General features: G+C 38.5%; 1 protein-coding gene across 6 annotated transcripts in view; it reads left to right on the top strand.

Annotated features, from left to right (window-relative positions):
- FARS2 (phenylalanyl-tRNA synthetase 2, mitochondrial) overlaps positions 1-21,702 on the top strand; it is a 231,136-nt gene that overhangs the window by 42,092 nt on the left and 167,342 nt on the right. For 5 of the 6 annotated variants that reach the window (XM_042869137.1, XM_042869135.1, XM_042869134.1 and 2 more), the window contains 2 exons: positions 9,700-10,323; positions 18,275-18,434. In XM_042869137.1, the coding sequence (XP_042725071.1) occupies positions 9,718-10,323; positions 18,275-18,434 (766 nt within the window). In that variant the 5' untranslated portion in view covers positions 9,700-9,717. Of the gene's footprint in view, positions 1-4; positions 105-9,699; positions 10,324-18,274; positions 18,435-21,702 lie in introns of all 6 variants that reach the window. The other variant, XM_042869133.1, reaches the window with a different exon arrangement.

Below are 21,702 nucleotides of genomic sequence, written 5' to 3'. Positions count from 1 at the left end.
GCAGGCTGATGCAATTCATTCTCCGTATCCTGAGGTGAGAGCAGCAGTGCAATTAAGCAGATGGTAAAACTTTCCAGGACGAAGCCCCTAAAAATCTCCTCAAGGTAAACAATGTTCTTTGGTTCTGGTAAACGTGGTGATCAGAGGTGGGAGACAAAAGGACATGGCCAACCTCTTTTCAGTGGTCTGTGGGGACAGGACAAGGGGAAATGGCCATAAACTGGAGCATAGGAAGTTCCACATCAATATGTGAAGGAACTTCTTCCCAGTGAGGGTGATGGAGCACTGGAATAGGCTGCCCAGGGGAGTTATGAATTCTCCTTCTCTGGAGACATTCCATACCTGCCTGGACGCCTGCCTGTGCAGACTGCTGTAGGGAGCCTGCTTTGCAGGGAGTTGGAACTGATGATCTCTAGAGGTCACTTCCAGCCCCTACAATTCTGCGATTCTGTGAAATCTTTCTATTTCTCTGATTGGTCTGTGAATCATAAGTGCAGAATTACAATTACAGTAACTTTAAGGCCCGTGAAGTTTTAGTGACACAGTACAGTGACTGTATTTCTTCCTCAAGGAATCTAGATTTACGACTTAACATTTGCATATTCCAGTAATTAGTTTCAACAATAATGGCTCAGTATTTCTCAACTGTTTAGTATGATTTCTTATAGGTAATTTTGGCAAGCTACTTTAAAATCATTTTGATTTTTTTCACAATAGCCACTATAGTTGTCAAATTGTTTATAGAATAATATTGCCAACAAAAAAAATTCTGAACAGAGAGGAAAATAAAATAAAACTGTTTGAAAAGTAAAAATAAGTGAAAACAACATGTGGAAGTACAGTACTCTTGAATCAGGAGCTGCTGCACTAATAGGTATAAATAATACAATACTTTTCCTGTGGGAATCTTGTAAGGCTTAATTGGCTAAAGGCTGAAAAGATCTTTGCGATCCTGTGTAGAGTTATGTGGTGTAAGAGTGGAATGGTACTTAATAAAAACCTAAATGCTGTTGTACAGTGCTGTTCTGTGCATCTCTCAGTACATCCAACTGGTGCCAACAGAGATCAAACCTATGGGTTTTATTGGTATTATTGGAAATGTTTCAAGTCTGGAACAACTTAAGCTGAGTAGAGCTAGGTTTTGGTAAATCATATTATCATTTAATTAAATTAATCATTTATTTGCCAGTAGCATCACCACCTTTTTTGTTAAAGGTTTTAGATTACTTGTCTTTTTAATCTGTGATGCCTTTTTTACTTTTCTAATCTGCTTACACTAAAGAGATTTCTGGGAGAAATCAAGAGTTGAAAACTTGAATTCTAAATCTTAGTGGGTGATGGTCTCTTGCAGAAGTCAGTACTTGTTAATACTAATTCTAAATGATGAATTTTCATAGTTAATTTCTCACATTCATCCGTTTATTGTTTTCCTTCAAAGTTTGTAAGCATGGGCAAGCAAGTGAAAGTGTTCTTTTTTTCCTTTTAACTACTTACATCAAGCTAGGGCACTACAATCTCTTACTGCTTCCCTCTCCCTGTGGTTGCCAAGCTTTTCTACATAGTTTCCTTGACAAATGGCTTACATGTTAATATTTTAGCCCCGTTCTTACCAAGCTCAGGGAAGTGGTATGCCCCAGGCACAGAAATACAGTTGCTTCCTTAGGAGCCTTCTAATCTTCTCCTTAAACGCTTTGTCAGAACCCGTGACAGATAAATGAAGACAGTGCAGTTCAAGCTAGAGGTGACTTCTTTGTACTCGTGTGGTCATGCGTTTACTAACGAGGAAGCATCGTGCTACAGTGGAATCTTTGCTGTGAACATTTACATTTTCTCTTCTTTATCCATACTGAAGTCTGTGAGACTTATTGATTTTGAAGTAAAATCCATAGAGAAATTTGTCTCTGTCTTTCTTTTTTTGGTTGGCTGTTGAAATATACATAGTTCTGGTAAGTGTTCTGTCTGTTTGCAGAGTTTCATTATTTCTCTAATAGAGACAGACAAAGGAGCGATACTGCTGCTGAGTTGGAGTTTGAGCTGAGATCAAGTTCACATCACAGCTAAGGCTGAGATGTGTATTTCTGGTGGTACTGTGATGTTTTTGCTCAGGCTGACAGCAAATACATGAAATTGATCTATTTAGAGCTTGGTGAGTCAGAAAGTTGATATGACAGAAAATTTATAACTCCTCCTCACCCTCCCCGAACACTTAGGGGTGAAAATGGTAGAGAAGGCGAATTGATTATATGTGTATTGAAACCAAGAAATAACTCCCTGTTCTAAAATATTCATTTTATTTATTATGTGCTATTAATATCTAAGTTCATTCTTTTAAACTATAGCATACCTAGAATATTAACATGTTGAGGATCTGGAGATGCATGGTGAGTCATGGATTTCGCCAGTTCTCAGTAACAGGAGATGGAGGGAATCAGAGTAATACTGAGATGTAGCAGCTGAAGCAGAGAGAAAGACTTCCCCTACTATGTGGAACAGTTCAGTGATCCATGCTAAGTCTACTTCTGTGGCATGATCCATCTGAGTCGTTTGGTTTACTTAGTATTGGCTAGGTCGGGTTTGCTTCTTTGGTTTTCTTTTGTTACTGTAACATATGAAGTGCCTGTACTGTGTGTATTTGGGTGCAGTGCACTTTTTTGCAGGTGAAAGTTAATGTAACCCATTATGTGACCTGTGTGTTGAATCTGGTAGGTAAAACGTTGCCGTATTTCTGCCTTCTACTTGGAGGACATTGTCAGTCATTTGATCAGTGAATGATACCTTTTGAACTTAACAATATCTTCTGTCTGCCACAAGCATCTGCAGAAGGCTGGGCTGCTGCTGCCAGGGGCATGCTTCTCCTATGGGAATAACTGCTGCTTTCTAGTTGGCCCATCAGCTGGTCCAGCAATTCTCATGGCTGTGGTTAAGGAGTTCTGCCTTCCATTGTAAAGATAAAGCTGTGTAGCTTTATGCTTTTCTGAAGTTTATAGCAATGTGTGTCTCCATCCCACCAATGTCACTGATAAATGGCAACACATGCATAAGTGACTTCCAATAAGTGCAATGCAATGCAGATGTTCAGGAAGCTCTACTGTCTTAGGAGTGCAGTGTGTATTATGTTTGTCATGCTCCATACTGTAGAGCTGCTGTTTTATAGTCTAGTTTTCAATTACTATGAGGGAATCACTAATGCTTAAAATGAATTACTTGCTCTTCCCCCACTGTCCTTTGCACAAGTCTATGTATGTCCCATTCTTGTTATTTAATAACTGACTTAAAAAAATTATTACTCCCTCTTCCTGCTAAGATAGGGTGAGGTTTTTATGATTTTATGTTCAAATGGTGCATTTAATCAGTGGGGAAAAAGAAAAGATGCCACTGCACATAAGTACTGCTAATATCTTATTTCTAACCAAATTAATTTTGGCTCAGAAGAAAATCTGTAGGAGTAAAATCCTTCAGGACATATTCTTCTATAGGAAAATAAAGATAAGTTGCAGATGTTGATGGAAAAAAGAAGGCAGAGGAGAAATGTTGGCAATCTTGACTGAAGTGAGAATTTTATGGTTATTTGATTGTCTCTGTCCCTTCGACCTGGCAGTCATTTACAGTATGTCTTCCAAGCAAGAGAGCTTGCTGGCAACTTCTTCAAGGTACTGAAAAGAGAACATTCCCTCAGACAAAGGCAGTGGGTTTTTTCAGATTGCTTCCCTCAAAAAATATAGATTTATCTAAAAGCAGGAGACAAATTTGACAATATCTGACAGTGATTTATTGCTTTTCTTGCAATCTAATTTGTAATGGATTGAAAATATGCTTGTGTAATGAGGATTTTCATTTAAAGTATGGAGTTTGCTTTTAACAATTTTGTCTTATTGTGGAGGGAGAGAAGAACACAGGTCTGTCAGTAGGAGCTCAGATTAAGACTGCTTAACTTTCAGTAGGATTTTGTGCCCCTCAGTTTTTGCATGTGATGGAAATTTTGCACTAAAGAGATTAATTGGCTTTTCTTCAGTAAAGAGCAAACTCTTTTAGTTTGTGAAAAAGAAAATTGAGAAAAGAAAATAATAAGGTATGAGTCAGGAAAAAAAAAAAGCATACTTTGTCTAAGCAGGCATGAGTTTTCCTGAATTTAATCTGCTTTCATATATGTATATATAACTGTTCTTTTACACTGATAGCTATTTTTTCTCTGGCCTTGTATTTCTTTCTATTCAACCAAATTATTTTTGTTTGGACTGCTCACCTTAAACTTCTACATTTCACGTATTAAGAGTTTGGCGTCTTTTCATCTTCTAGAACCAGAAACTTGAATTTGTTTGCCTTGAATCTTCCAATTCTAATTGTGCTGAAGACCTACATAAGCTGTTTGTGACTGATAAGCTTGCTGATTGCAATTTCCAGTGTATGGTTACTCTACTCTTCTTGGATAAGCCATTACTACCAGATGTCTTGAAACTTCATTGCGTCTATCTTTGAAACGATCTTATTCCAGTTACACAGTGTAGCTATAAAGTTCACAACTGAGACACATTGAGACACATGCTACCTGTCTTGAATCTTCACTAGAAAGTTATCTTCACTAGAAAGTGGGAAATTTATAGATAAGCAATCAGGTTCAGCTTGGTAATACTGTGTCAGGAGAAGACGTAGGATCTGTAGCAAACTTTGATAGGCAGCAGGGAACTGAAACGTGTTGCGGTGTGATGTGAAGTCCTTTCTCATTGATTCCACAATCCAGCCTGAAATGTAGTGATTAATGTATGTACGATGATGACTGGAGATGTTTTATAACTGTTGGTTTCCCAAGTGGTTCTTGTAGAAGTATGTTCCCCTCTCCATAGCTGCCTGCTATGAATATCGTCCTATCCTGCAGTCATAAGGAATGGTGAAGTTGGTTGAAGGTATGCTTCATGTTTTCTATGCTTGCCTCTGCATGTAGGACTGAGCACAAAATCATGTAATTTCTTAAGACAATAGACATCCTCTGGATCAGGTGTTTTAAAAGGTATGTGGTTGATAATACCTTTTATTTCACATTTAAGGAAGTATTATGTAATACTGAGAGAAAACATGGTCTTCTCTTATGCCACAAAATGTTTTCAATTTTCTCCCAATATTGCAAACCTCAAGATGTTGCCAAAGGCATCATTGTGATTAATGGATCACTGTTAGAGAGCAGACAGGAAGCCAGCCTGTGACACATTTTTGTTTCTGTTAGGAACAATAACAAAAAAATGAATTACCCTCCATGTTTCTTGGAGCTTGCAAATGGATTATTAACTGTATGAACACTAAGTACATGAAAAAAGTGAGAGCCAAATACTTACAGGCTACATTATCTTGCTTCTTGCCTGGTAATTTGTAGTGTATGCAGTGTTTTGTTTCGCTGAATGTTCAGCTATCGTTGGTGACATTTGAAAACGTTCTGCACTTGGGAGGTCATATTCTAAAATGAATTCATTCTAAATCATCTGCCAGGCTATTTCAGAGGTCTTTGTTATATGAATTCAGCATATTCAATAAGAGGGGAAGTCCATTGTAATGTGCAACAATATAGCTGAATTTTGAAATGAGTTTTAAAAAAGTCTGAGTTCATTATTGCTATTGCACGTGAAATAATTTCTGCTCTATTCTGTGCAATGTAGATATGATCATGGCAATACAATTATATTTGCTGCTGTATGCCTACATAGTTTTCAAAACTAAAATTCAGTGCTTAGCTAAATTGCTAAGTAGACTGGTAAATGTCCAATTTTAGCAGCCTGGCATATGCTTATAATTTTTGTCTTAACATATGCTATGTTGGTTGAACTCCCCTCCCCACACATACGGTAGATAAAAGCTGTCACATCACAAAATGGTGGCAGCCCAACTTTCTAACGTTTTCCATGGCACTTCAGACTCTTGCATTAATTAGCTATTCCTGGATAAGAGACAGACTCTTTGTAGAATTTTGGTTTCAAACCCGTTAGATACTTCAGTTGCTGTATGCTGTAGCCCATCTGTATTTCTGCAGCCATAAGCAGTAAAAAAAAAAAAACACAGCAGGGCATACAGTGAAATGGTCAGTGAGGATGCTCTTGGTTTACAGGTCTAAACACCTAGCAAATGGCACTGAAACCAGGCTTGTTTGGTTCCTTGATGGGGTATACTTTGCGTGAAAAAGAACATTTATATCATTCACTGTCCTAGAAGATATGGTTGATTAAAACAATGCTGGTCCACAGGGCTTTTTCTTTGCATCATGAGATGCTAATCTTTCCCTCTTTTTTCCTCCTTTTTTAAGACAGGGGACTTTTGCTGAGTATATGATTCTTCCCTAAAACTCAGTGGAGTTGAGGGCACTTGTGACAAATTCCAGCGCATCTGTGATAATGCTGTCTTAATCCCTGCTGCACTATGACATGGAAACCTGGATTTAAACATGAAAAGACATGCCTTAACTAAAAGAATGGAGCTTTAGGTGAGATGTTAGTAGTAAGTTCTTAGCTCAGAGGGAGGTGAGGCATTGGCACAGCCTGCCCAGAGAAGCTGTTCAAGGCCAAGTTGGATGGGGCTCTGGGCAGCCTGATCTGATGGGTAAAAGACCTGCCCCCAGCAGGGAGGTTGGAACTGGATATTCTTTAAGATCCCTTTCAACCCAAACTATTATGTGGTTTGCATTATAGCAGTGTGATTCCTCATCTAATCCTCCTGCCTTTTGGATGTGCTCCAAAATCATGATTTTTACTGGTACTTTGTTCTGCCATTTCTGTGCTGCTGAGCTCTTGACTACAGTGTAGTTGTGCTATGCAAAGGCCATTCTGCTCCTGCATAGAGATGATTGGCTTTCTGTGAGAGATAAAGGAGCCCTCTGCTAATAGCTGCTTCAGAAATGGCATGGGGCTGTAGTAGGGCCTGCTGTTGGCCCCTGCGCCATTACACGTGTGCCTGGCCTATGCATGGAATGGACAGGGTCGTGCTGAGGCCTTCATCCCTGGGTAGCATGGCTCCCAGTTTCTGCTCCTTGGTTTGCTTCAAAGCTGATATTAAAAACCTGTACCCACATGTGGGCATGTTTTCAGTGCACTGACAAAACACTGCGTGCAATGTTAACCTACAGAAAAATCCTAGCTGCAGCCACTGTGTGAGACTTATTGGCATGGAGGTAGACACAGAGGGACAAGCCTGTGGCCTTTACCACACCCTCCTCAGAGGAGCTGGTTAGACAGTCAGGAATGTGGCAGTGGCAAGGTAAGGAACCAAGGGACAGGAGATGGTGGGCCTATCCATTGCACGTCCCTCCACAGTGCTGCAGGAAGCCCCAGGAGCTGTTATCCAGAAACGTGCCTCGGCTCCCACCTGTGTAAAAGCCACTGTCACACCCTGAACTCACGACCCCTTTGGTGACCCTGATGGAGTACTGTGCCATCTTTAGGTCACAGATGTCAGTGGTGGTTGTTCAGTGTTTATTTCCTATTTCTGTACTTGTTGTCAGCTGCAGTACTGAGTTAAAGGAAGTTAAGAGTTAAAGGAAGTTCAGTACTGATTTTTGTGCATTGATCCTGGAAATGACTTGTACATTTCTGTGGTCACAGAGGGAAGCAGAAGAGTGTGCCAGTGAAGAAGAACTTCAGTGTTTGTGGCACTGTTGTGTGATTCTGCACCAGATTTTCCTTTTCTGTTTGTTGGTTGTTTTCAGTACTTGGACACTGGATGACTCTGTAACTCATTGAGAAATGTTGAATTTGTCTTTTTTTTTTTTTTACTGTAGATTTTCTTTAGGTTAGGACAAGGGCAGACGGTAAGGCAGTTCAGGCATAAGTATAACGTTAGGATAATAACTCTGAAGTAACGTAATCCCTTCTTCTCCCCATGTATAATTGTGACAAGAACGTATCACACGATCTGAAAAATTAACATTTCAGAATTATCAGAGGCTGAATAGCAAATGAAAACGTTGAGAGTCTCCCTTAGAAGTCATGCATCTAAAAAAAAAACCAACAAACAAATACCCCTTTTATTATTTTTTTTCAAGCACTTGTTATGTTCTGTTTTTTTTTTTTCCATAATGCTGTAATCCTGAGAAGATCTGTTTATGTGAACATTAAACTTGTGATTCTCAAAGGAATGGCATTTAGGAAAGAAGCAAACATCACGAGATTCATGATAAAGTCATGAGAGTTCTTATATTACAGTTATGTGTAAGTTTTGAATTGAATTTTTTAGAGAAATAAATGTATGGGCAGATGGTGATATTTACTTAAGGGAAGCTGAATACATTATCTGACTAGAACTGGATATTTCAAGCAGCTGTTTGAAAATGAGAACTTGCTTTCCATGAAGGAGAACGTATGTTTGGGGAAAATGGAGCCTCTCTTTTCGAAACATAATGCTGTCCATCGCTTAGTCTGTGTCAGAGGGCTTTCTGTTGTGTGTGTGTGTGTGAATTGATCCATGGGAGAACCTTAACAGAAGTGGCCAAGAACTGAAGTGAGTTATCTTACTGTGCCATGACTATCTAGCTTGTCTTTATTTGGACGTAGTGAATTACAGTTGCTTCAGAAAATAAATCTGTAGAGATCATACAGACCAGAGGAATGGAAGCTAGATATAAACAGAGCTGTTACCTGATTTTGATGGGCTGTGTATTCTAAAACATTCCCGTTCTAATCCATGTTTTTGGAGCTTAAGAGCATAAAAAGCAATCTTAGCTTGTGTGTTCTGTAATGCTATTGTAAAGATGAAAAGCTATCCCTTGAATATCATTGTTTATTCAATTCTTGTGTCCTTTCTTTCCCTGTTTCTTTAAGAAAACTTTCTCGGGAAATTCTTTGGCCCAGAAACCTGTGGCCCTGGAATCCCCGAGAAACAGATTAATTTGTTGTTTGGAGCAGGTGCCTTGCCCCTGTCACTTCTAATGCCTCTGTTTTCCCATTTTGCAATAAGCAGTTTGTAATGCTTAAGTATTTTACTGGAATCTCTGCCAATATTTGTGAAGCCCAACTATTGATCTTCAAGTGATTTTACATCTCAGAATGGACTTACACGTTTTGTGTGCCTGAAGGCATTGTGATCCTCTTTGTTTACAGAATTATCTCTTCAAACACTACGAAGTCATTCTTGTTTATGCATGAAGTGTAAAGAGAGCCTGTTTCTAAACAGAGTGGATGTGGAAAGATGGTACTTTGGTAGATAGACACGTATCATATCATATCATTTCATTGACCTTCCTGATAACTATCAAGCCTTCATCCAGTACAATGGTGTAAGCAATAAAAACTATACAATATGTTAATGCCAGGGCTTTTTTCATAAGCATGTCTCTATCTACTGAACAGCGTTGCAACGTTTCTGAGCTTCTCATGTTTGGTAGTCTGTTATTGCCTAATATTTTAACAGAATGAAAAAGAAACTTTTTAATGCAATGTTTCCTCATTTGTAAAGTGTTACAGTGTTTGGAATGAGATTAAGACTAGGTCTAGTGTCACTAATGCTGATGCAGTGGTGCAAAAGACTGATAATTGGACAAGATATCTACCTGAAATTTCATCATAAGGTTATTTCTCCTCCAAAGTCAAAACAGTAGTCTGTAATGGGAACTTCGTCATATTAATCAGACATTTGAATTTCACTTATCTGTGAGGTGCTAGCAGTTTCTGCAACAAGACTAGAGATACAAACTTTAATTTTGTTCTGATTTTTTGTCTTCTCTTTTAGGTTATAAGAGAGTTTGCAATGGCAATGCTCTGGAAATTCATGAGAGTAGCCAAGTATTCTAAAACGACTTTACCACCAAAAATAAAAGTAAGAGGAATTCCCACCCATTCAAGGCAGTCTGTACCTTCAGATTTTGCTGCCAGCGTACCCTGCTCAAATACTGTGGAACTGTTTGGTAAATCTTACCCTCAGGATGACTACAGCAATGTCACAGAGAAGATTCTTTCCAAAGTGGGGAAGAACTTGCATAACAAAAAGCATCACCCTTTGTGGCTGATCAAGGAGCAGGTGAAGGACCACTTTTACAAGCAATACACAGGACGCCGTGGGAATCCACTCTTTTCTGTCTATGATGGTCTTTCTCCAGTGGTTACAGTGCAGCAGAATTTTGATAAGTTGCTTGTCCCACGGGACCATGTCAGCAGAAGAAAGGAGGATAACTATTACTTGAATCGCAGTCACATGTTAAGAGCACACACATCGGCTCACCAGTGGGACTTGATACACTCTGGTCTAGATGCCTTTCTGGCGGTGGGAGATGTTTATCGCCGTGATACAATTGACAGCACCCACTACCCAGTCTTTCATCAGATGGAAGGAGTTCGGCTCTTCTCCTGTCACGAGGTAGGAATTCTTTAGTTGAACTGAAAGAGATTTGGGGTAAGTTGCCTGATCGTGTATTTGCTATGAGGAAAGTGCGTGCACATAAACAAGTTACAGCACAGTTGATAAGAATCAAGTGATTGGTCATGTAGTAATACTTCTGATTTGGGAAAAATATAGGTGAAAAAGTGGAATTTGATAACAACTGTGTGAGCTTCCTCAGAAAAATATGGAAAGCCAGGATGATATTACTGAAAGCTAACCAAATAAAACAGTATCTGAAAGCAGAAAGCTTGCTCAGCTAACAGTGTGCACATTTCAATTGTCGTTCTATCAAAAGTCCCTTCCAGTAAAGTCATTTCATCTCAGACTTTGTCATATTAATACTTGAAGGACTTGTGGATGTGAGCTGTTGTAGCTATATCCAGAATGAAGTTTTTATTCTTTATTCTTTTTCTTTATTCTTATTCTTTTTTCTTTTAATAGCTCCAAGCTTCTGTAAATGAATTGTTTTTTTGTAATGAATTGTTCCATCCTTTATTTGATCCTAAAACTGTTTTGAAGAATTCATCTATTGCAGCCAGCAGTTATAGGTTTGCAGTACATACACAGTAAACTAAAGGAGTCCAGAGACATGAGCTAAAGAGTGCTAGGTAGATGTCCAAGACTTCTAAGTTTGTGCGTTTTATTGGCACAACTTTCATGTTCTGCAGATGCATGAATGTCATTAAGCATTCTGTGGTATCATTGATGAGTGCTGTATATAAGCCAGTTTGTTTTCCGAACAGTAATTGATTCATATAGTTTGTGTATGCTTGTAGCAATGCCAAATTCTCATTTATATAGCTAAAACCAGCTTATTCTAATACTGAGATGTTGACTGTTCTTAATGTGATTGCCAGTGAGTGACAGGAGCTTGGCAGGGAGGCCTGATGGGTTTGGATGCTTGAAGGAAAACTAGGGAAATCACAGTGCGCTGCTTTTCTTGCTGGTGGGAAAGGTTCATCACTGGTGTTTCCCACCCCATGCCACCACTTCCCTTTGTGCCTTGAAAAACTTACCTGTATCTGGAGATGCCTTGGGCACTGTATCATATTGAAAACTGCTTGTAACCACTTCTTTGGTCACTGGGAAATTGACATTTTGGAGTTTTATCCAAAACTTGTTTGCTGTTCTTTCTCATAGGCCTGCAAGGATATATACAATGGAAAAATGGATGATACGTTATGAAAATGCTGGGTTTTAAATATTTTATGTTCATGCCATGTTTTTCACTTCAGCAGGAGTTCAAACATCCAGATCCTATCTGTAGCAAAATTATAACATCTACACTCGGAATTTCTACAAATGTTGACACGATTGATATAATTATTGAGATTATTGTGAAACAGTGTGCTTCTTAAGAAACTCCGGCCCTCAGGAAAGAACATTTCTGCTTCTTGCACAAATTTAATAACAGGAATAATAGTAGGATTTAATAAGTGGGAAGAAATTTACAGAAACACTCTCTGACATTACCTAGTCAGTTAGTAATACAGGATGTATAACTATCTGATTCATTGCATTATAGATTGTTTCTCCTTCTCTTTTTTTTTCTTTTTTTCCCCCAAGAGAATGATTGAGATGTTATTGGAGAATGTTAGTAGTTGATGAATTCAAAGTTAACTGTGTGTTAGAAGTGGAGAATGTGTCTGTGTCTCAAGAGTGGAAGTCCATCCTGCCAACTTTCTGAGAATAAAAAAAGAAGTGTGGCATGGAGCACAACGTGTACATTTTTTGTTTGTTGGGCAACAGGCATTAATTCTAAACTCGAGGATGATCTGAAGCATCCCTTTTGCTCCAGTTGCAGACTGAATAGTGGTAGAGCTTTGCAATATGTAAAACTTCTTACAGGCATCATCCCAAGAGCCTTCTGGAAAAAAATGAATGTGTAATTGTGAAATTTCACTGGAGATTGGTTCTGTGTTTTATATTCTTGTTGCCTGTTCAAAATAATGCAGAAATTTAAATAATTCTAAAGGGAACTGTCTGAGTGGAAAACAAACCAACTATGATTAAATGCAGGTAACACTACATGAGAGAAATATTATTCTATTTTTATATTCAGTTATTTATACTCATGTTTGAATTATAACGTACTGAACAGAAACATGTGAATGTCAGGACCTGCTACCTTGATCTCAGTCTTCTCATTCATAACCACACTTGCAGTCTCTAGTGAGGAAATTTTCACAGTACTGAGGATAAGAAGATAGGCAGCTAGAGGAAAAAAACTGCTAGCTCCTAGCTGTAAGCCCTAGGTGAATTTCATTCTATGTGCTACGGTTGGTTTACTGCTCTACTTTGTACTTTTGATGTGTGTACATGTATCATTCATTTTTTTCATCAATGGAAGCAACCACAGAATGGGGGAGGATGGGAAAGAGAGAAGTGGTGAAAGAACTCAAAATCTAGAATGATTTTTGAGGAGTTTGAATTGAGAGGAATTTGCCATCTCATCTCAGATTGGGAATGACAACAAAGGTCAGTTCATCCTGAACAGCTGAAATTTGAGGCAGGATAAGGAAGATGTAGAAGCATCTCTTCTTTTCAAGTTCTGTAGTCAGGATTGGGTTAAAAACTTCTGCCCTTTGAAGCTTCTGGTATAACTCTTATTGGTATTGAAGTGAAAATCAACACCAAGGCCAGGTCTCCATTTATCCTCTTAAAGGGCACATAGATCTTTCTCCTTTGATGGTATACAACTTGTTTTTAAAAATCCTTTGGATTGACAATATTGGTACTTCTGCAGATTTGACTTGTTGGAATTTCCTGCATGGAACTGAAATGAAATGATTTCTGTGCTATGCAGTGGTTTTAGGTGCAATGGTCTTAGGTACTTACACAGATTATGGAAAGGAAGAAAAAACCTCAACTAATTACACTTCACGCATATTCACCACCAGAGGGAGCCAGTATAAACCCAATGGCAGCCACAAAACATGCAACTGAGAACAAGTATTGTTTACACGTTGGAAGAGACTTTATAAGGTATTTTATAGTCTGTATTGAATTATACATAAATTTTCATGGGAACAGATGTGAAAACTTAAGAATTGCTATTCTAATTTACTAAGTTCATTCCAATGGAGGCCAATATCAGATTGTTCAGACGGGAAAATAATGTTCTCATTAGTTTATCTGATCATGCTAGCATCTGAAAACTATCAGTAGGGAAACTAGGAAAAAGAAGTGTGGATATATATTCTTTATTGAAATTTTGCTATTTCCTCCAAAAACATTTTTTGTTAAGGTGTGTGTAATCAATGAACGTACAAATTTTATAATTAAGAAATATCCAGGAAAGTTAGGCTAAGTAAGATTATTGCAACAGGAAGATAATAAATGGAACATGCTTACCAATGTTGTAGGCTCACAATATTCTCCACGAAGAGAGATGCTTTGGGGAAGGTGTGAATAGCTGATCAAAGTACATCTTTTGACAAGATGTACTTTGTCTTTTTTCTTTGTCTTTTATTTGATTGCTTGTTTGTTTGTTTAGTTCATTATTTAATCACTGCTTGCCATGCCAGGTTTTGCTTTTCACTGACAAGACTGACATGACAGTATCTTTTGGTTTGTCTTTTCTGTGGTGTTACTGCAGCTCTGGACACTGTGTTTCTGCTGTGGCGTTTTATCAAATGAAACCTGCCCTTTTTTTTTTCTCCTGACACACAAAGGAATTCAAATAAATTTACTGTGTTCCAGGGATCAATCCAGTATGTAGAGATTTGGACAGTGCTTCTCAGTGAATCAGCTGGCAAGGGCTAAGGACTGTGTGAGGAGTTGGTAACCATTGCCAGATGGCAGGGACTTGGGTTGGTGTGTTAGTCTCTTTGAGGAAGGCCATTTGCCTCCCATTGTGTAATAGAATTTGTGAATCAGAGGGAATTTTACATTTCCTGGCTTCTTTGAGATGATGCTGTTATAAGGTGGAGTTCCATTCATCTCTTCAATAGGTGACAAAATTCACGTCAGGATCGGCATTTCCAAGGTGTGTCCCTGCATGAATCCATGCTTGTGACAATTCCTGGTGCAAGTATTGTGTGCCAGCAGTTGCTGGGCCCGTATCTTAAACACATCCAGGCGTGGGTACTCAAGAGGGTTGCATGCATCGGCTTATGGAGCTGGGAGTCTCACTGAAACATGTCACGTAATTGGAGGACTGAAAACTGAAGGATCCTGAAATTAAGGAGACCACTCTGCAGGCTTGTTGCTCAAAGTGATTTTCACCATTCTCTCCCCAAATCAGTGCTTGGTTTTTTTGCAAAGAGTATCCTATTGTGCACCTGTGGCCTGTATCTCTCTTTGACACAGAAAGCTATCTATCTGGATTGGGGTGCAGATTTATGCATTTCATCGTATCGGAGACTGATTGGAGCTGGCAATAAGTTTTCTTTTTGATGTAGTATCTTCAGATGGCATCATCTTCATCGTTCCTAATCCTTCAGCTGAATGTTACAGCACATTAAAGATGTTGTGGTAATGGTTTGCTCTTCCACAGTGGATTTAGAGTGCAGCCATTTGCTTATTTGTAGAGATATTCATCAGGACCAGAGAGTCATATTTTATTAGGTTTGGCAAGGAGGACTGTTGTCACATGCAGATCCTCATGTCATCAATGCAGCTTTGTTCATAGAGGTAAGTATGTGAGCATGATGTATTCATTATCTTAATACTGGAGCATGCATGGCTGGTAGGAGTAATAAACAACTTCATTGTTTAAAGCCAAAGTGTAGTCACAGACCTTCTGGATCTGAAACCTAATGTAAGTGCCAGCTTCCTGTAAGGAGGAAATTATTCTTTTCCTGAACCCTAAATGTACAGATAGTGAAGTGGTGTGAGATTTGAAGGCTGCTGAGTGACTGGAGAAATGCTTTGGGTCTTTGGGTCTTTGTTGAAATCATACGTGTGACTTCTGTACTCCATGCCATGCTGAGAAATACAGTGCAGTACTTACAAAGGAGCATGGCTTCATTTTTCTTTGTTCCAGGCTCTACATGTTACTAAATTTTATTTTATTCTTATTATGAGCTGTCCTGGTGTGAGTAAGAACAAAGTTCATGCCAGATGGTAAGATCACTTTGATTCTTTTGTGCTGCCTTCTTTGTAATGCAGCATCAGTCAGATATGGTGATAAACTACTGGTAACTGTTATTCTATGCTATTATTATCCTATAGCTATTATACTGCTAACTATTTTTTTTTCTCTCTTTTTTTTTACTTCTGCATGAAGACACAATACTCATTTTTTGAGCACTTACTTAAAGAAAGAACTTGTCCTTGCAATAGACAGAATGAAACATAGGTACTTACTGGATGTTTACATGAAAGTTCTCTTCTGGTAGTGATGATAATTGATCATATTGAATTCAGTAGAATACTGTATTTCCTGTGGAATAAATGTATGTGAAGTAGTGAAATCTTCAATGTGCCTTTCTTTTTCCCCCCAAGATTAATAGATTTTTTTTCCATTTGTGGAAAACTTGGGAAGAACTGCCATCCAAAAGGAGCAGTTGCACATAATCATTTGTTTAAACTTTGACCTTCCTGGCTTTATGCATATAGAAACGTAGGGGTGTGATCATAGCGGTGAAACTGGTCTACCAGGTTTAAACTGTGTGTCTTGACGTAGTGATATCTGTGAATGGAATAAATAGTAAAACAGCCATAAGGTGTCTTTCTTTCCTCGATATCACTCTGTCAACTTGAGGAATTGATAGAGCCTTTATGGACAGCTGCAATGAGGCCTGGCACCTGGCTGGAAGGTGGCCTTTTGTTACTGCAGCCCATAGGTGACCAGTTCCACAAGGGCTGTGCTCCCATAGCCTGTGGGACCTGACATGGTTTGATACTGATGCCCCAAGTACCCCTGCCCCTATCTATGTGCCAGGACATCTCTCCATGCAGCATTTGATTATTGAGCTAACTTTGCAACTTCTAACATCCTGTAGTTTCCTCTGTTCTCCAGAGTTTATTGAGGATAGTCTCTTTAATCCATATGAAAAAAAGAAGAAAGCTGCCTATAGTTTGGAGCTCAGAGAAGGAGCCCAACATGACCATGCCAAATGGCCACAAGGGAGCCAGTTTCTTTCCACTGGCTACTACAGAAGCTTACGACAAATCCATTACTTGGGCTACGACAGACTTTTGAGAATAACTTCTGGTGTTCAAAGCCAGATGGTTGATGGTCAGTCTGCCTTGCTGATAGTAAATTAATTGTAGGGTAGGTGTCATTTGCATCTTCCAGACTGTGTAGAAGTAGTGCCAGTATGAAGAGGCCTTAATCTTTCAGGTGAGCACTTGAATAAAGGGTGTTCCATTTAACAGCCTAATGCCTAGTTTTGTCAGGCTGTGGCCTTTTGATTAGTAAAGACATTATTGTTAGACTGGTGACTAACTGTTTCAGTATGTATTTCTCTGTTTGCTTCATAATTTGCATTTTTCTGCAGTGCACTGAGGAGATGAAATTGAAAGTGTTTTCTCAATCTGCCAGTCGATTCTCCTGACTAGCAGTACAAAGTTAAATGCTGCTGATGGGTTGTGTTTATTTTTTTTTTTAAATCCCTATCCATTTGGCTGCTAGTTTCTGTACTGTGCTCAAGCTCCTTCTGCATGCGTTGTGTGTGTAAAATGTACTATAAATTAGTCATTTAATTGCGGCCAGCATTTGTAAACTAGTAGAGGTTCATTTGTACTTTTTTTAAGCATTTCACGCACTGAAGAAGTCAAGCTGCAACTAAAACTTCTGTGCACATCCATGGATTGTTAAGATGCAGTTCATGGCAACTCTTGAATAAGAGCTAGTTATGCTTGCAGGTGCAATGTGCAGAAAATATCAATATGTGTATTCTGTGTTATTTTTTTTTTCCTTTCTATGTGTGATAGATTTAATGTGGAAGGTGGATGAGGAGGGGTAGAAAAGGACACTGGAGGCACTTTCACAATTAGATTTCCGTACTCTCCAGAATTAAGAGCTGTGTAGCTGTAAGGATTTCCAACAAAATCCTCTGCTATGTAGAACTGTCTGCTTGTCTCAATGAGGCACAGAATGTCTGAAGATGTGACTTAGTGAGAGTGTTTTACTGGTCTCTTTGAGAGCATTTAGAATGACCAGTGTGTATCTGGCTGGGACTTCCTGTACAGAAATGAATGAGTTGTTGAATGAATTGTACAGGAAATCAGAAGTCTTCATCTTGCAGCAGATGTAGTGGGGAGCAGCCTCTGCATGAAGGACAAGTTGGTCCATCTCCAATAAGGAGGATCACCTGCCCATGTGCTTTGTAATTTGGAAACCTCAGAGCAAAACCACGAATCCTTCAGTGCCCTGTCAGCAAAATTCCTGCATGACAGGTGCCGTATGTGGGAAAATGCAGGAAGATGGTAGTCCTTCTACAAATGAACTGTACTGAAGGGTAATCAAATATTGGCAGCTTCTGGTCCCATTAAACTATAAATATGTTTTTGGAAGTTAGTTTGATTACAACTTTTATAAAAGACGATTTTTTGGGGGGGGAGGGAGGGTTGAAAGGAAGGGAAGTATTTATTTTAGGTCAGTAATTTAATTTTTAAAAATGTTGAAGTTCTGATTAATGCCATTGCATATTGTAGTTGCTGGTTTAAATTTAACATATACTATATAGTATGCTTTGTTTTGCATGATAACTTTTCTATTTCCTTTATCAATTATTTTTTTCCTGTAGCTAATCATATTATTGCAATAAAAGAAATCTTACTTGAATATTTCTGTTCCTGTGATAATTATGTGTCAGGATGTTTAGTGAACAGAGTTTGTGCAAAATCATTCTTTACATTTGTTTTCCATGGTGCAGGCTTGGCAGGTAAGATTCCCCTTAAATCAGTAAAACTTCATTTTCTCTTTTTGTTTTGAGAGGTCATTGATGCCAAACTCTATTGTGTTTTTTTTTTCTAGTTATTCTCCAGTATTAAAGACGGTGAAAGCTTCCAGTTGTTTGAGCAAGGGCATCGCACTGCGCACAAACAAGAATGTCACACCATGGAGGCAGTGAGGCTGGTGGAGTTCAATCTGAAACAAGTGCTCACAAAGCTCATGACTCACATCTTTGGTGATGGTAGGTTCTTTGCACTTTTTTCCTGCTCTTCTGGTATCTGTAGACTGCCATATTTTCCATAGAGATTTTGCTGTATAATGAAAACAAGAGACCTGTGATGTTGACATTCTGAAACAGCCGTGTGTCTTAATGATAGCACAGTAGTAATTTTATGAGGCTTCATTCATATTTACATTTTAATCTAAAGTTTTATCAGAGTTTCATCAATGAGTGTTTTAATGTCTGAGTATCTGGATATCGATTGGCCTTTCAGCTGTAGTCTGTATTTTACATGGACTTCAGTACTTTTATACGTGTAACTGATAAAACTACTGAACACAGCCCAACAGACCATGCATACCCATCTCTTAGCTTTCCTAAAGACTGACACACACAAAACTGTGAGCCAAGTGTTAGTGAAGAGGTTTTAGTTAGTTAGTTTTGCTTATGCCAGTGAGTCAAGAACATAACAAGTGTGAGAACAGGTAGGAACACAACTGATCCATCTACAAGCTCTCACGTGACAGCAAGGAGCTTGACAGGAGACATATGTATGTGTACGTGCTGCCTTGTTATGGAAATGCTGTTAGCTGAAAAATAATTGTTTGGTACTAAGCGTAGACTGAGGTAGGGTAATGAATTTCAGGGTGTAAGAATGAAATATCCTCTCCTCAGAAATACCTGCTTTTGGTTTCGGTAGCTGCTGAATTTATGAATGGCATGAGTTAAAATTGCTGCCCAAATGCTATTTCCTGGCAAAGAGGCTGCTCTTCTAAACTGATTCATTTTTCTGTTGAAGAAATAGTGAATAGTATTAGAATGCATGGAGAATGCTGGCTGCTTTCAAAGCTCTTTTAAGATGCCCGCTGAATTTAGAGCAGTAGTTCCAAGAGTAGATTGATGATGGTAGCAAGTCTTGTCTATGACTCTTTGAATATTGTTCTGATATCCTAAAGTATAGCTTACAGCAAGGGAGACTTCTACCAGTTTTGCTTAATCCCACCTGCACATAATTGTTTTAGGTTCCCAAGATCAGTTTTCCTTGTAGTTATATTTTGCTTAACAGCAGCCTTGTGATGCATACAAAATTAGGATTAAAGTGAGTAATAGGAAGAACTGTATTTTAGATGAACCTCAGATGCTGAAGATGTTGTTGAAGTGGCAATTTTTAGGTTTTATTAGTGATATCTGAAACTGTAGTGATATCCTTCTCTGGCTGTTGACAGATGCTGCACTTTAAGCATTAAGTTTGTTGGTTATTACTTATTTGTCTACCATCCACATAATAGCTAGAAATACATTAAAAACAAATGATTGTGGATTTAGAGTCTGAAAGTAGGTGCCTTCATACACACAATATTTTTCTGGAGACACAAAAGCAAGACATACAGATAGTGATTGAAATATGATTATGTCTCTTTTTTCCCCTCATCTGTGTACATGTGAAGCTCTCTCTCTCCTTCACTTTCTTGATTTTCTGAGCCATCAATAAGAACAGGACAGTAATACTCAAAGAAGCAAGCTTCATGCTAGGTACCAGACGTACAAGATAGGATCAGTGCAAGTGGCCTGAGACACACATAATTAAAGTTATCTTTTGATAGCTGTCTTTAAATTTTCATTTTTTTTACTTTACAGAATATTTTTAATTTTGCCTCGTCGCTCTCTGATACATCCCATAATGTCCCATTAACATATATATGTTTAATTTGTGTGATTGGGCCCTATTTCAACCCCCTTAGTTTTTCAGTTTCTTTGTAACTGCTTCTTGGTGTAGAGGTTTGGAGGCTAATTTTACCTGTGAAGACCAAAGTAAAAAGCGTAGAGTATCACAGCCTTTTCTTCTTGTATTTCTGTTTGTTATTGACTGAAATACAGATGCTTCCTTGTTATTCTTGACATCCCAAGCCAGTTGGAGCTCCAGATGGGCTTTTGCCTTCCTAGCAGCATCTGTGTGTTCCCAGGCAATATTGGTTTACCTTTCTGGAAGTCTCTTCTCTTTTCCATCTCTCATATACTACTACTTTGCATTTGGACGCACTATATACCTTACTGTTTAACCAAGCTGTTTTAATATTTCACCATCTTTTTTTATTTTTTATTTTTATATTCTTTTTTTGCTCCTTGATCTCTTCTTGACCATTAAGATCTTAAAGTTTGTGATTTTACTGTCGTTGTAGTCAAGGCTGCTTTTGACAATGGTGTCTCCAAACAAGCCTCCCTTATTTATAGGCAGTAAGGTCCAGGTTACGTTCCAATTATTAACTAAAGGTGTGTCTTATTATATTCCTCAAGTATACTAGTTTTTGAGTACCCATTTCCAAACCAGTTCTCTTGCTGTTTTTGCTTAAACTTTTGCTCTTTAGCAGTTTGGTATTCTTTTCAGTGTTTGCTGTGAATTCCACGTGTATTGGAATGAACAAGTGTAACTAGCAAGCTGTTGCTCTCATTTTTATCATATTAGGGAAGTTTCTGTGTTTCCAAGAAATTGTTTGGTCATAAGGAGAGAGCAAATCCCCATTAAAATTTAAACAAAGAAACAAACAAAAATAATCCAGGGAGTTGATAAGTGGTTCTCAGATGTCCATCCAATTTCTGTGAAAAGAACGGCCTTTATGAGTGTTGCTTTTATCCTGCTGGGTGGGATAAGGCGAATTGAGAAGTGGAGATTGTGGAGAGCAGATAGTTCTGTAGTGAAGGTCAGTTGCCTGGCCAAGTTCAGTTGTGAAGTGATTTGAGTTCAAAGCTGATCATACTGATTTTTGGGTGTTCAACCAACATACAGTCCCTAAACATGTTGAAATCGTCTTGTAGTATTTTATTAGATTTTCCTCACTGAAGTTTTCTTTCTCCTGTGGTTTATTATTTTCTTCTTTATGTAACAAATTCCTAGGTATCTGTAACAGAAGGTTGAATGGATAAGTAATGTCATATTTTGATGAACAGTTCTGTCATTTTTAGCTCTCATGAAGCAGCCACCGAATGTCATTTAAGTCTAATGCTCTGCTCGTCTCTTGCACTCTGTTGTACTGATATCTCTGTAGCTTGCATTGACATCTGTGAATGCAAAGAGTTGTGGAAAGAAATTATTGATGACGTAACGGTCTGGCTGATGACTTTTGAAAAACACGAGCTAACATAAGTTTGTGAGCAGCCAGCTCCTCTTTGCTATGGGAAAATACTACACTATGCAGTGGCAATACCCTGCTTTCGTGGGTTGGTTGTTCTCTTTTTTTAGTGCCTTTGGTTAAGACTTTTTCACTAGGAGACTCAATTAGGCTAGCACTAA

This window comes from Lagopus leucura, unplaced genomic scaffold, assembly GCF_019238085.1.
Source record: "Lagopus leucura isolate 7727_CA_CO unplaced genomic scaffold, USGS_WTPT01 Super-Scaffold_100002, whole genome shotgun sequence".
NCBI lineage: Eukaryota > Metazoa > Chordata > Aves > Galliformes > Phasianidae > Lagopus > Lagopus leucura.
This window is presented reverse-complemented; position numbering and strand designations above follow the sequence as displayed.